We start from the raw sequence: 14,712 nt of genomic DNA, 5'->3' as shown, positions 1-14,712 counted from the left end.
AATAAGCTGAAGATCAACTGCTATAATAATAATAATATCAGAGGAAATTAATACATGTCGGGGTTTACATAATATTTTAAACTGTCTGTTTTGGATTGTCAAATATTTATTTTACACCGACTTCCTTACAACTTTGTTTTCTTGTAAACAATGTTTTGTTACCTTCTTGTCGGGTATCAAAGGTGAATGAATAAATATGCTTTCAGTTGTTAAATAAAGGTACTATCATTTATTTAACTAGACATGTCAGTTAAGAACAAATGGTTATTTACAATGACATTTAACAAGCTGTGTATATCTACCCTTGCATCCCAGACACACGTGGATGACTGACTATAGTAAATCATGTCTGTTGTTTAAGCAGCAGCACTTAAAAACATGTTTTTATTGTTTCTATTTTTTATTGTTGAATGTTAAAACGTACAACCCACCTGCAGTGAAGCCGCTCAACATTGTCATCTAACAGACTCAACCTATTATTGGTTTAGGTGTCAGTTTTGTCATATTGTTACCTCAGTTTTCTTCACAATAACTTGGCTCCCTCATCTTTTACAAATAACTTGGCTCCCTCATCTTTTACAAATAACTTGGCTCCCTCATCTTTTACAAATAACTTGGCTCCCTCATCTTTTACAAATAACTTGGCTCCCTCATCTTTTACAAATAACTTGGCTCCCTCATCTTTTACAAATAACTTGGCTCCCTCATCTTTTACAAATAACTTGGCTCCCTCATCTTTTACAAATAACTTGGCTCCCTCATCTTTTACAAATAACTTGGCTCCCTCATCTTTTACAAATAACTTGGCTCCCTCATCTTTTACAAATCAACACATTAGTTGTGTCCTGTTGTATGTCAGACAACATGACCATGTTTTAACAAGTGGACACTATTGTGAACATATCCCAACTGTAAATTAAATATTTTCTACAAAAGCTCCTTTACCAGTCTGATTATTATACAGGCAGTTACATTAGTGTAACCATTATAAAAAATGAACTAATTCTAGTGCCTTAAAGTGATCATTAAAAAACATATACAAATGAGGATTTGCTGATTCAGACGTATGGCTAACACATGAGCAGGGGCATGTATCTGAGTGCAGGGCTTTTATTTTTGATCTATTTGATTATTTAGACAAATCTTCATGCTACAGTAATGAAACATACAAGATAAATAACATAAACCATGGTTACATTTGAGAACTATTGCAAATTAATAAATAACTTTCCTTACATTCGAATTACAACAATCATAATATACTACATTGCATTTCATTCTCTTCGGTATAATGTAAAACCAAACATCTGTTCAGTGACGAGACATTTGGATGTGATGGTTGAGGCTGAGTGATGGTAAGTTGTCTCATCTGGGTGGGTTTTCCTTTTTATTATAAAGAGAAAGAAATTAGATAATTTTCTAGAAACTTCACATTAACTGAAAAATTATGATGAAATAACATGCAATTCAAATGTTATAGGTTGAGCCATCATACCTGTCAATGTTTCTTATGTTGATGCTTTACCCTGTTGTACAAAGACAGTCACAAACCTTTCGTCTATGCACAGTTTAACACTGAAAGTTTGACACTCCTAAACTTCTCACAAAGCTGTGTGTTAGAGCTAATCAAATGGTATTTGTCCAATGTGCCGAATACAACAGGTTTAGACCTTACAGTGAACTTCTTCCTTACAAGCCCTTAACCAACAAAGCAGTTTTAATAAGAAAACAAAAACGTTGTAAGAAAGTATTTACTAAAACAAACTGAAGAAATAAAGCAAATGAAAAAGCTAGAGATCTGGTGAAAAAGATAGAGATCAGGTGAAAAAGCTAGAGATCAGGTGAAAAAGCTAGAGATCAGGTGAAAAAGCTAGAGAGCAGGTGAAAAAGCTAGAGATCAGGTGAAAAAGCTAGAGATCTGGTGAAAAAGCTAGAGATCAGGTGAAAAAGCTAGAGAGCAGGTGAAAAAGCTAGAGATCAGGTGAAAAAGCTAGAGATCAGGTGAAAAAGCTAGAGAGCAGGTGAAAAAGCTAGAGAGCAGGTGAAAAAGCTAGAGATCAGGTGAAAAAGCTAGAGATCAGGTGAAAAAGCTAGAGATCAGGTGAAAAAGCTAGAGATCAGGTGAAAAAGCTAGAGATCAGGTGAAAAAGCTAGAGAGCAGGTGAAAAAGCTAGAGATCAGGTGAAAAAGCTAGAGATCAGGTGAAAAAGCTAGAGATCAGGTGAAAAAGCTAGAGATCAGGTGAAAAAGCTAGAGAGCAGGTGAAAAAGCTAGAGATCAGGTGAAAAAGCTAGAGAGCAGGTGAAAAAGCTAGAGATCAGGTGAAAAAGCTAGAGATCAGGTGAAAAAGCTAGAGATCAGGTGAAAAAGCTAGAGATCAGGTGAAAAAGCTAGAGATCAGGTGAAAAAGCTAGAGAGCAGGTGAAAAAGCTAGAGATCAGGTGAAAAAGCTAGAGATCAGGTGAAAAAGCTAGAGATCAGGTGAAAAAGCTAGAGATCAGGTGAAAAAGCTAGAGATCAGTGAAAAAGTGAAAAAGCTAGAGAGCAGGTGAAAAAGCTAGAGATCAGGTGAAAAAGCTAGAGATCAGGTGAAAAAGCTAGAGATCAGGTGAAAAAGCTAGAGATCAGGTGAAAAAGCTAGAGATCAGGTGAAAAAGCTAGAGATCAGGTGAAAAAGCTAGAGATCAGGTGAAAAAGCTAGAGAGCAGGTGAAAAAGCTAGAGATCAGGTGAAAAAGCTAGAGATCAGGTGAAAAAGCTAGAGAGCAGGTGAAAAAGCTAGAGATCAGGTGAAAAAGCTAGAGATCAGGTGAAAAAGCTAGAGATCAGGTGAAAAAGCTAGAGATCAGGTGAAAAAGCTAGAGATCAGGTGAAAAAGCTAGAGATCAGGTGAAAAAGCTAGAGATCAGGTGAAAAAGCTAGAGATCAGGTGAAAAAGCTAGAGATCAGGTGAAAAAGCTAGAGATCAGGTGAAAAAGCTAGAGATCAGGTGAAAAAGCTAGAGATCAGGTGAAAAAGCTAGAGAGCAGGTGAAAAAGCTAGAGATCAGGTGAAAAAGCTAGAGATCAGGTGAAAAAAAGCTAGAGATCAGGTGAAAAAGCTAGAGATCAGGTGAAAAAGCTAGAGATCAGGTGAAAAAGCTAGAGATCAGGTGAAAAAGCTAGAGAGTGAAAAAGCAGGTGAAAAAGCTAGAGATCAGGTGAAAAAGCTAGAGATCAGGTGAAAAAGCTAGAGATCAGGTGAAAAAGCTAGAGATCAGGTGAAAAAGCTAGAGATCAGGTGAAAAAAGCTAGGTGAAAAAGCTAGAGATCAGGTGCTAGAGAGCAGGTGAAAAAGCTAGAGATCAGGTGAAAAAGCTAGAGATCAGGTGAAAAAGCTAGAGATCAGGTGAAAAAGCTAGAGATCAGGTGAAAAAGCTAGAGATCAGGTGAAAAAGCTAGAGATCAGGTGAAAAAGCTAGAGATCAGGTGAAAAAGCTAGAGATCAGGTGAAAAAGCTAGAGATCAGGTGAAAAAGCTAGAGATCAGGTGAAAAAGCTAGAGATCAGGTGAAAAAGCTAGAGATCAGGTGAAAAAGCTAGAGATCAGGTGAAAAAGCTAGAGATCAGGTGAAAAAGCTAGAGATCAGGTGAAAAAGCTAGAGATCAGGTGAAAAAGCTAGAGAGCAGGTGAAAAAGCTAGAGATCAGGTGAAAAAGCTAGAGATCAGGTGAAAAAGCTAGAGATCAGGTGAAAAAGCTAAGCAGGTGAAAAAGCTAGAGATCAGGTGAAAAAGCTAGAGATCAGGTGAAAAAGCTAGAGATCAGGTGAAAAAGCTAGAGATCAGGTGAAAAAGCTAGAGAGCAGGTGAAAAAGCTAGAGATCAGGTGAAAAAGCTAGAGATCAGGTGAAAAAGCTAGAGATCAGGTGAAAAAGCTAGAGATCAGGTGAAAAAGCTAGAGAGCAGGTGAAAAAGCTAGAGAGCTGCTAGTGAAAAAGCTAGAGATCAGGTGAAAAAGCTAGAGATCAGGTGAAAAAGATAGAGATCAGGTGAAAAAGCTAGAGATCAGGTGAAAAAGCTAGAGATCAGGTGAAAAAGCTAGAGATCAGGTGAAAAAGCTAGAGATCAGGTGAAAAAGCTAGAGATCAGGTGAAAAAGCTAGAGATCAGGTGAAAAAGCTAGAGATCAGGTGAAAAAGATAGAGATCAGGTGAAAAAGCTAGAGATCAGGTGAAAAAGCTAGAGATCAGGTGAAAAAGCTAGAGATCAGGTGAAAAAGATAGAGATCAGGTGAAAAAGCTAGAGAGCAGGTGAAAAAGCTAGAGAGCAGGTGAAAAAGCTAGAGAGCAGGTGAAAAAGATAGAGAGCTGCTAGTGAAAAAGCTAGAGATCAGGTGAAAAAGCTAGAGATCAGGTGAAAAAGCTAGAGATCAGGTGAAAAAGCTAGAGATCAGGTGAAAAAGATAGAGAGCTGCTAGTGAAAAAGCTAGAGATCAGGTGAAAAAGATAGAGATCAGGTGAAAAAGCTAGAGATCAGGTGAAAAAGATAGAGAGCTGCTAGTGAAAAAGCTAGAGATCAGGTGAAAAAGATAGAGATCAGGTGAAAAAGCTAGAGATCAGGTGAAAAAGATAGAGATCAGGTGAAAAAGCTAGAGATCAGGTGAAAAAGATAGAGAGCTGCTAGTGAAAAAGCTAGAGATCAGGTGAAAAAGATAGAGATCAGGTGAAAAAGCTAGAGAGCAGGTGAAAAAGATAGAGAGCAGGTGAAAAAGCTAGAGATCAGGTGAAAAAGCTAGAGAGCAGGTGAAAAAGCTAGAGAGCAGGTGAAAAAGCTAGAGAGCAGGTGAAAAAGCTAGAGAGCAGGTGAAAAAGATAGAGATCAGGTGAAAAAGCTAGAGATCAGGTGAAAAAGATAGAGATCAGGTGAAAAAGCTAGAGATCAGGTGAAAAAGCTAGAGATCAGGTGAAAAAGCTAGAGATCAGGTGAAAAAGCTAGAGAGCAGGTGAAAAAGATAGAGATCAGGTGAAAAAGATAGAGATCAGGTGAAAAAGATAGAGATCAGGTGAAAAAGCTAGAGATCAGGTGAAAAAGATAGAGATCAGGTGAAAAAGATAGAGATCAGGTGAAAAAGCTAGAGATCAGGTGAAAAAGCTAGAGATCAGGTGAAAAAGATAGAGATCAGGTGAAAAAGCTAGAGATCAGGTAAAAAAGCTAGAGATCAGGTGAAAAAGATAGAGATCAGGTGAAAAAGCTAGAGATCAGGTGAAAAAGCTAGAGATCAGGTGAAAAAGATAGAGAGCTGCTAGTGAAAAAGCTAGAGATCAGGTGAAAAAGATAGACATCAGGTGAAAAAGATAGAGATCAGGTGAAAAAGCTAGAGATCAGGTGAAAAAGCTAGAGAGCAGGTGAAAAAGATAGAGATCAGGTGAAAAAGATAGAGATCAGGTGAAAAAGATAGAGATCAGGTGAAAAAGCTAGAGATCAGGTGAAAAAGCTAGAGATCAGGTGAAAAAGCTAGAGGTCAGGTGAAAAAGCTAGAGATCAGGTGAAAAAGCTAGAGATCAGGTGAAAAAGCTAGAGAGCAGGTGAAAAAGATAGAGATCAGGTGAAAAAGCTAGAGATCAGGTGAAAAAGCTAGAGAGCAGGTGAAAAAGATAGAGATCAGGTGAAAAAGCTAGAGATCAGGTGAAAAAGCTAGAGATCAGGTGAAAAAGCTAGAGATCAGGTGAAAAAGCTAGAGATCAGGTGAAAAAGCTAGAGATCAGGTGAAAAAGATAGAGATCAGGTGAAAAAGCTAGAGATCAGGTGAAAAAGCTAGAGATCAGGTGAAAAAGCTAGAGAGCAGGTGAAAAAGATAGAGATCAGGTGAAAAAGATAGAGATCAGGTGAAAAAGATAGAGATCAGGTGAAAAAGCTAGAGATCAGGTGAAAAAGCTAGAGATCAGGTGAAAAAGATAGAGATCAGGTGAAAAAGATAGAGATCAGGTGAAAAAGCTAGAGATCAGGTGAAAAAGCTAGAGATCAGGTGAAAAAGCTAGAGATCAGGTGAAAAAGATAGAGAGCTGCTAGTGAAAAAGCTAGAGATCAGGTGAAAAAGATAGAGATCAGGTGAAAAAGCTAGAGATCAGGTGAAAAAGCTAGAGATCAGGTGAAAAAGCTAGAGATCAGGTGAAAAAGCTAGAGATCAGGTGAAAAAGCTAGAGAGCAGGTGAAAAAGCTAGAGATCAGGTGAAAAAGCTAGAGAGCAGGTGAAAAAGCTAGAGATCAGGTGAAAAAGCTAGAGAGCAGGTGAAAAAGCTAGAGAGCAGGTGAAAAAGCTAGAGATCAGGTGAAAAAGCTAGAGATCAGGTGAAAAAGCTAGAGATCAGGTGAAAAAGCTAGAGAGCAGGTGAAAAAGATAGAGATCAGGTAAAAAGATAGAGATCAGGTGAAAATATAGAGAGCAGGTGAAAAAGCTAGAGATCAGGTGAAAAAGCTAGAGAGCAGGTGAAAAAGCTAGAGATCAGGTGAAAAAGCTAGAGATCAGGTGAAAAAGCTAGAGAGCAGGTGAAAAAGCTAGAGATCAGGTGAAAAAGCTAGAGAGCAGGTGAAAAAGCTAGAGAGCTGCTAGTGAAAAAGCTAGAGATCAGGTGAAAAAGCTAGAGATCAGGTGAAAAAGTTAGAGAGCAGGTGAAAAAGCTAGAGATCAGGTGAAAAAGCTAGAGAGCAGGTGAAAAAGCTAGAGAGTAGGTGAAAAAGCTAGAGATCAGGTGAAAAAGCTAGAGAGCAGGTGAAAAAGCTAGAGAGCTGCTAGTGAAAAAGCTAGAGATCAGGTGAAAAAGCTAGAGATCAGGTGAAAAAGTTAGAGAGCAGGTGAAAAAGCTAGAGAGCAGGTGAAAAAGCTAGAGATCAGGTGAAAAAGCTAGAGATCAGGTGAAAAAGCTAGAGATCAGGTGAAAAAGCTAGAGATCAGGTGAAAAAGCTAGAGATCAGGTGAAAAAGCTAGAGATCAGGTGAAAAAGCTAGAGAGCAGGTGAAAAAGCTAGAGATCAGGTGAAAAAGCTAGAGAGCTGCTAGTGAAAAAGCTAGAGATCAGGTGAAAAAGCTAGAGAGCAGGTGAAAAAGATAGAGATCAGGTGAAAAAGCTAGAGATCAGGTGAAAAAGCTAGAGATCAGGTGAAAAAGCTAGAGATCAGGTGAAAAAGCTAGAGATCAGGTGAAAAAGCTAGAGAGCAGGTGAAAAAGCTAGAGAGCAGGTGAAAAAGCTAGAGATCAGGTGAAAAAGCTAGAGAGCAGGTGAAAAAGCTAGAGATCAGGTGAAAAAGCTAGAGAGCAGGTGAAAAAGCTAGAGATCAGGTGAAAAAGCTAGAGATCAGGTGAAAAAGCTAGAGATCAGGTGAAAAAGCTAGAGATCAGGTGAAAAAGCTAGAGATCAGGTGAAAAAGCTAGAGATCAGGTGAAAAAGCTAGAGAGCAGGTGAAAAAGCTAGAGATCAGGTGAAAAAGATAGAGATCAGGTGAAAAAGCTAGAGATCAGGTGAAAAAGCTAGAGATCAGGTGAAAAAGCTAGAGAGCTGCTAGTGAAAAAGCTTAGAGATCAGGTGAAAAAGCTAGAGATCAGGTGAAAAAGCTAGAGAGCAGGTGAAAAAGCTAGAGAGCAGGTGAAAAAGCTAGAGAGCTGCTAGTGAAAAAGCTTAGAGATCAGGTGAAAAAGCTAGAGAGCTGCTAGTGAAAAAGCTTAGAGATCAGGTGAAAAAGCTAGAGATCAGGTGAAAAAGCTAGAGATCAGGTGAAAAAGCTAGAGATCAGGTGAAAAAGATAGAGATCAGGTGAAAAAGACGACTCACTCGTAATCGGTCCACTGACCCCAGGGACGGTCAACCAGTTCATCCTTCGCCCGCAGGCAGAAACGATACCTCTTGGAGCTGTGAACGACGGTAAACTTTGTTTCTTTGGTTTCCTTTAGAAGGACCTATATATCAAGAGAGGAGAGATGGTACCCTCATCTTAGAATTTCATCCCTGGTGACAATGTTCTTCTACACATTAATACATGTATGAAGTCACAATTACAGAGTGCCATGTTTTAAAAGTAATGATTGTAAAGATTGACATAGTATCACAGACCAGATTAAATGGTTAATCAAGACATTATCACAAATCGCAATATTGATGATTTCAAGAACAAAATTGTTGTATAAAAATGGGCTTATACCTGTTTTTCAGAGTCACAGCTTTCCCTGGCGTGGACCACTTTGACCTGGAATGTGAGGGGGTAGTAAGAGCATGGGAGGCTCCACGTGGCAGGGTACCCCCACTGAAAGGTGTTCCCCTCCACCTTGGTGATGTGGATCTTGTCTGTCTCCACTGACGAGGGAGAGAAGGAGACCAGACAGAACCAATATTACTGAAGGTTAAAATTTGAATGAAGCGGTGGCCATATGAATCCCATGATGTACTGCACAACAGAAAGCATGTCTACATGAAACAAGGATGGAATGAGATGTAGGGTATATTAACCTGAATGATGTGACGATGCTAATTCCAGTGAATGAGTGTGGAGGACATGTTTTCCTTGGCCTTACTGTACCTATTTCTCGTATGTAGAATGGTGTAACGGTGTAGTCCTCTAGGAGGTAGTTGCTCCTGAAGTAGACGGTCAGGTCGATACGGGACACCTCCTCAGCAAAGGAACAGCTGTCCAGGTCCTCACAGGTCAAACCTGCACCATCACTGTGAACGGAGCAGGAGAAGTTTCTGCCAGAGAACCTGGATGAGGGACACAAATCTCCTGGTTAGCCTTGGGCCTTCTCACTCTCTGAAAGAAGACTCATTTTCAAACATAACAACAAATCAAAAGCTCTTCACGGAGAGTCAGTAGAGAGTCAGTAGAGAGTCAGTGGAGAGTCAACGGAGAGTCAGTAGAGAGTCAGTAGAGAGTCAACGGAGAGTCAGTGGAGAGTCAGTGGAGAGTCAGTGGAGAGTCAGTGGAGAGTCAGTGGAGAGTCAGTAGAGATTCAGTAGAGAGTCAGTGGAGAGTCAGTGGAGAGTCAGTGGAGAGTCAGTGGAAAGTCAGTGGAGAGTCAGTGGAGAGTCAGTAGTCAGTGGAGAGTCAGTAGAGAGTCAGTGGAGAGTCAGTAGAGAGTCAGTAGAGAGTCAGTGGAGAGTCAGCGGAGAGTCAGTGGAGAGTCAGTAGAGAGTCAGTGGAGAGTCAACGGAGAGTCAGTAGAGAGTCAGTAGAGAGTCAACGGAGAGTCAGTAGAGAGTCAGTAGAGAGTCAGTGGAGAGTCAGTGGAGAGTCAGTGGAGAGTCAGTGGAGAGTCAACGGAGAGTCAGTGGAGAGTCAGTGGAGAGTCAGTGGAGAGTCAGTGGAGAGTCAGTGGAGAGTCAGTAGAGAGTCAGTGGAGAGTCAACGGAGAGTCAGTGGAGAGTCAGTGGAGAGTCAACGGAGAGTCAGCGGAGAGTCAGTAGAGAGTCAGTGGAGAGTCAGTAGAGAGTCAGTGGAGAGTCAGTAGAGAGTCAGTGGAGAGTCAGTAGAGAGTCAGTAGAGTCAGTAGAGAGTCAGTAGAGAGTCAGTGGAGAGTCAGTAGAGAGTCAGTAGAGAGTCAGTAGAGAGTCAGTAGAGAGTCAGTGGAGAGTCAGTAGAGAGTCAGTAGAGAGTCAGTAGAGAGTCAGTAGAGAGTCAGTGGAGAGTCAGTAGAGAGTCAGTAGAGAGTCAGTAGAGAGTCAGTGGAGAGTCAGTAGAGAGTCAGTGGAGAGTCAGTAGAGAGTCAGTGGAGAGTCAGTAGAGAGTCAGTAGAGAGTCAGTAGAGAGTCAGTAGAGAGTCAGTAGAGAGAGCGTTTGCACTGTTGTAGTATTACCTTCGACTAGCATCACTCCTGTGACAAGATCAAATAATGTAACCATCAGTACATGAGATCAGCCCATTGGTCATACGTATTTAATCTACTGTATGTTTGATGACTTACTGTCCTACTTGGACCAGAGCAACAACAGCTGACGTCCGATAGGTGGTCTTCTTCCAAAAACAATGAAATGTTCCATTGTAATTTTTTGCCAAACATCTTAAGTACTCTGGGTAAAAAGAGAAACAGAATGAGAGAGGGTGGAAACTCTCTCTCTCTCTCTCTCTCTCTCTCTCTCTCTCTCTCTCTCTCTCTCTCTCTCTCTCTCTCTCTCTCTCTCTCTCTCTCTCTCTCTCTCTCAGTCACACACACACACACACACACGCACACACACGCACAAACGCACACACGCGCACACACAAACACACACACGCGCGCACACACAAACACACACACGTGCGCACACACACACGCACACACAAACACACACACACACACACCATCTTCATCTGCATCACGTGACTTCTCCAGGACGCGTCTCATTCTGTTGGGTGATGGTATGTCCTGCACCAGCACCAGAGTGTGGTTGAGGTAGTCTCCAGCAGTGTTGTGGCAGCTGTAGTTCGCTCCCATCATCTCCTCCACTTTCACCTGGATCTGGTTCCCTTGTCCTTCACGCACACTGTCCTTCAGCCAGATCACCTCTGTGTCCTGATAGGAGTCCCCACAGAGCAGAGGGACCTGCGTCTCAGTGAAGATCCTCAGATCCACCTTCACCACCTTCACTGGGAACCACATGGCCACCACTCTTTTTAGTACATCGTTCATGTCGAACGTTTGTTTTACACAAATGTTTTGAATTTCATTAATCTCCCGACATAGGAATATTATGACGTCGTAAGTTATTCAACCAGAAGTAGATAGTGTATATGTCAAGAGGAGAAGATGGGTAAAGATAAGATTATATATAGCCTGAAACATTCACCATTTGGCATGAGAGTCTCGATGGTCTCTGTCCCATACTGGCTGCTTGACACCACGTGAAGGATGAGACACAGGACATGGTGTAGTAACATGTTCATCTGGCAGACAGAGAAAACAACAACAGTACTTTAAAGTTCATTTCTATGTATTGTATCTAAATGTTAATGACCGCTCTCCCGAACCAGACAAAGTTAAATAGACTTTAATCAACAAGGTTGTAGAAGTACGTTTATGTCTTACCTTGATAATGAGATGTGAGCAGAGAGTTTCTCCTGGCTGTAGTATTGTCAGGTGGACCCAGACAGTATTTATAGATCAGTGGAACAGAAGTGAATCCTGACAAGGAAGAGGAACTGATCACCTATCAGTCTCATTTTTTTTGATGATCAGAGTTTGAGAATGTATAGTCAGTCAAGGTAAGCACTAGACTACTGAATGGAAGGCCCTGTTTTCGGGACTTCTGTGGAATGGTGACTGATGTCACTACCAACGTAGTGGTGATGCAATCCAGAAATCAGCTAATAACCTGGTCACAAGTCCCGTGACATCAGCAGTGGTATGGGGGAACTCATTCCCACTTTGGTCTAAGATGGACAGGAGAGCATTGTTATGTGTGGTTAGGGTTCCACGTGGTTCAGTATAAAATATGTGTGCACACTTAAATCCACTAAATACATTTCACTAGAGCAGGATTCAGGAAGCATGTGCTTTTTCTTTTTAATTTCTGCATGATCTGTCCTTCCTTATAATGAAAATATGAATGAAGGTCAGTTCTTTCCTGATGGAAATGTACTTTGTCAGCACATACAAAACCTCTATTGACCTCTGCTCCGCTATACAGTACTGCAGCGTGAATACATCATCCCAATATCCCACACAGGCTACATTAACCAGCTAGGCCAGTTGAGAACAAGTTCTCATTTACAACTGCGACCTGGTCAAGATAAAGCAAAGCAGTGCGACACAAACAACAACACAGAGTTACACATGGAATAAACAAACATACAGTCAATAATACAATTTAAAAAAGTCTATATACAGTGTGTGCAAATGGAGTAAGGAGGTAAAGGCAATAAAAAGGCCAATAGTAGCGAAGTAATTACAATTTAGCAAATGAACACTGGAGAGAAAGATGTGCAGATGAGGATGTGCATGTAGAAATAGTGTTGTGCAAAAGAGCAACAAAAAAAGTAAATAAAAACAATATGGTGATGAGGTATGTAGTGGCCTAGCTGTGCCATATAACACGACAGGTTTACACCCAGACTTTACAGAACATTTGTGTGAATTGAGGTTAGGATAGCAACCCAGGAAGTAGAACACTGAGACTAAGCAATACAAAGAGACTAAAGGGAACTGGAAATGGGTGGGTTGAAGTGAGAATCATGTGCCTACCTAGTATCTACCAACACTTGAGTCGTGTAGTCTGCATTAGGGAACTCTGTGTGAAGGGGGTTCTTAGATGTGTAGCTAATAGCTGTATATAGTACATTTGGTAACTATACATGTGGCTAAGAATTCATAGATTGTGAGGAAAAAGAGGAAGTAGATAAAGAGTGTGAAAGTGGATTGGGAAAGCGGATTTCCATTCAGGGGTTTACTGTACCACAGGTGGAAAACCTCCGTCTAAATGTCCAATTTATGAAAGACTATTTTCAGGGATTTCCACAAAATGAATTGCCCTTTAATATATTTTGATGGAGAATTAATCAAATCTACATTACCACACAGTTCCCCTTCAGTTCCCCCTCATCTATCAAACTCTTTAGTCACACAGCTCTCACATGGGTTACATCAGCAAGGGATACTGGTTACAAAGATTCCACATCCACACTGATAATATCTCAAATATGTTCATTTTAGTTTTCTTCACTTAAACACGCTTTTGAGTGATTTATTTTTGAATATCTTATCCAGTGACATTCACCCATTTGGAGTCGAATGAACTTAATCCAAGTTTGTGTTTTTACAGTAAAGACCCCTGACAAATAAAATCGTAATTGTTTCATAAAATAATCTGGGGAATTAATATCACTCTGTGCTTCCTTTGACTCTTCCATTATGGCTCTATGTTGGAACCATTATGGCTCTATGTTGGAACCATTATGGCTCTATGTTGGAACCATTATGGCTCTATGTTGGAACCATTATGGCTCTATGTTGGAGGCTGTATGTTGGAACCATTATGGCTCTATGTTGGAACCATTATGGCTCTATGTTAGAACCATTTTGGCTGTATGTTGGAACCATTATGGCTCTATGTTGGAACCATTATGGCTCTATGTTAGAACCATTTCGGCTGTATGTTTGAACCATTCTGGCTCTATGTTGGAACCATTATGGCTCTATGTTGGAACCATTATGGCTCTATGTTAGAACCATTTCGGCTGTATGTTTGAACCATTATGGCTCTATGTTGGAACCATTTAGGCTCTATGTTGGAACCATTATGGCTCTATGTTAGAACCATTTCGGCTGTATGTTTGAACCATTCTGGCTCTATGTTGGAACCATTTCGGCTGTATGTTTGAACCATTCTGGCTCTATGTTGGAACCATTATTGTAAGGGTTTTCCTGTGGTGAAGGAGAAGCGGACCAAAACGCAGCGTGGTGGTTATTCATGTTCTTTAATAAAGGAACGATACATGAATTAACTAACAAAACAATAAATGTGCGAAAACCTAAATAGTTCTATCTGGTGCAAACACAGAAACAGGAACAATCACCCACAAACACACAGTGAAACCCAGGCTACCTAAGTATGATTCTCAATCAGAGACAACTAATGACACCTGCCTCTGATTGAGAACCATACTAGGCCGAAACATAGAAATACCCAAATCGTAGAAAAACAAACATAGACTGCCCACCCCAACTCACGCCCTGACCATACTAAATAATGACAAAACAAAGGAAATAAAGGTCAGAACGTGACAATTATGGCTCTATGTTAGAACCATTATGGCTCTATGTTAGAACCATTTTGGTTCTATGTTAGAACCATTATGGCTCTATGTTGGAACCATTTTGGCTCTATGTTGGAACCATTTTGGCTCTATGTTAGAAACATTTTGGCTGTATGTTGGAACCATTATGGCTCTATGTTGGAACCATTTTGGCTCTATGTTGGAACCATTTTAGCTCTATGTTGGCACCATTATGGCTCTATGTTGGAACCATTTTGGCTCTATGTTGGAACCATTTTGGCTCTATGTTGGAACCATTTTGGCTCTATGTTGGAACCATTTTGGCTCTATGTTGGAACCATTATGGCTCTATGTTGGAACCATTTTGGCTCTATGTTGGAACCATTATGGCTCTATGTTAGAAACATTTCGGCTGTATGTTGGAACCATTATGGCTGTATGTTGGAACCATTATGTCTCTATGTTGGAACCATTATGGCTGTATGTTGGAACCATTATGGCTCTATGTTGGAACCATTATGGCTCTATGTTGGAACCATTTTGGCTCTATGTTGGAACCATTTTGGCTCTATGTTGGAACCGTTTTGGCTCTATGTTGGAACCATTATGGCTCTATGTTGGAACCATTTTGGCTCTATGTTAGAAACATTTTGGCTGTATGTTGGAACCATTATGGCTCTATGTTGGAACCATTTTGGCTCTATGTTGGAACCATTTTGGCTCTATGTTGGAACCATTTTGGCTCTATGTTAGAACCATTTTGGCTGTATGTTGGAACCATTATGGCTGTATGTTGGAACCATTATGGCTCTATGTTAGAAACATTTCGGCTGTATGTTGGAACCATTATGGCTCTATGTTGGAACCATTTAGGCTCTATGTTAGAACCATTTCGGCTCTATGTTGGAACCATTATGGCTGTATGTTGGAACCATTATGGCTCTATGTTGGAACCATTATGGCTCTATGTTGGAACCATTTTGGCTCTATGTTGGAACCATT

General features: G+C 40.5%; 1 protein-coding gene across 2 annotated transcripts; it reads right to left on the bottom strand.

Annotated features, from left to right (window-relative positions):
• Positions 1-1,072: 1,072 nt before the first annotated feature.
• On the bottom strand, positions 1,073-11,758 carry LOC123995050 (interleukin-12 subunit beta-like). 2 transcript variants are annotated; one of them, XM_046298322.1, is made up of 9 exons: positions 11,024-11,758; positions 10,785-10,881; positions 10,300-10,584; positions 9,923-10,028; positions 8,544-8,722; positions 8,169-8,320; positions 7,802-7,926; positions 1,496-1,526; positions 1,073-1,390 (listed from the first exon to the last, which is right to left on the bottom strand). In XM_046298322.1, the coding sequence occupies exons 2-8, from the start codon at positions 10,879-10,881 to the stop codon at positions 1,499-1,501; spliced, it is 972 nt and encodes a 323-aa protein (XP_046154278.1). In that variant the 5' UTR covers positions 11,024-11,758; the 3' UTR covers positions 1,073-1,390; positions 1,496-1,498. The 2 variants fall into 2 exon arrangements, with proteins under 2 accessions (XP_046154278.1, XP_046154288.1); XM_046298332.1 differs by having other exon boundaries at positions 1,073-1,383.
• Positions 11,759-14,712: the final 2,954 nt, after the last annotated feature.

Source organism: Oncorhynchus gorbuscha, linkage group LG02 (assembly GCF_021184085.1).
Source record: "Oncorhynchus gorbuscha isolate QuinsamMale2020 ecotype Even-year linkage group LG02, OgorEven_v1.0, whole genome shotgun sequence".
Taxonomy (NCBI): Eukaryota; Metazoa; Chordata; class Actinopteri; order Salmoniformes; family Salmonidae; genus Oncorhynchus; species Oncorhynchus gorbuscha.
The sequence above is the reverse complement of the archived record's forward strand: the minus strand, read 5'-3'. Positions and strand labels throughout refer to the sequence as shown.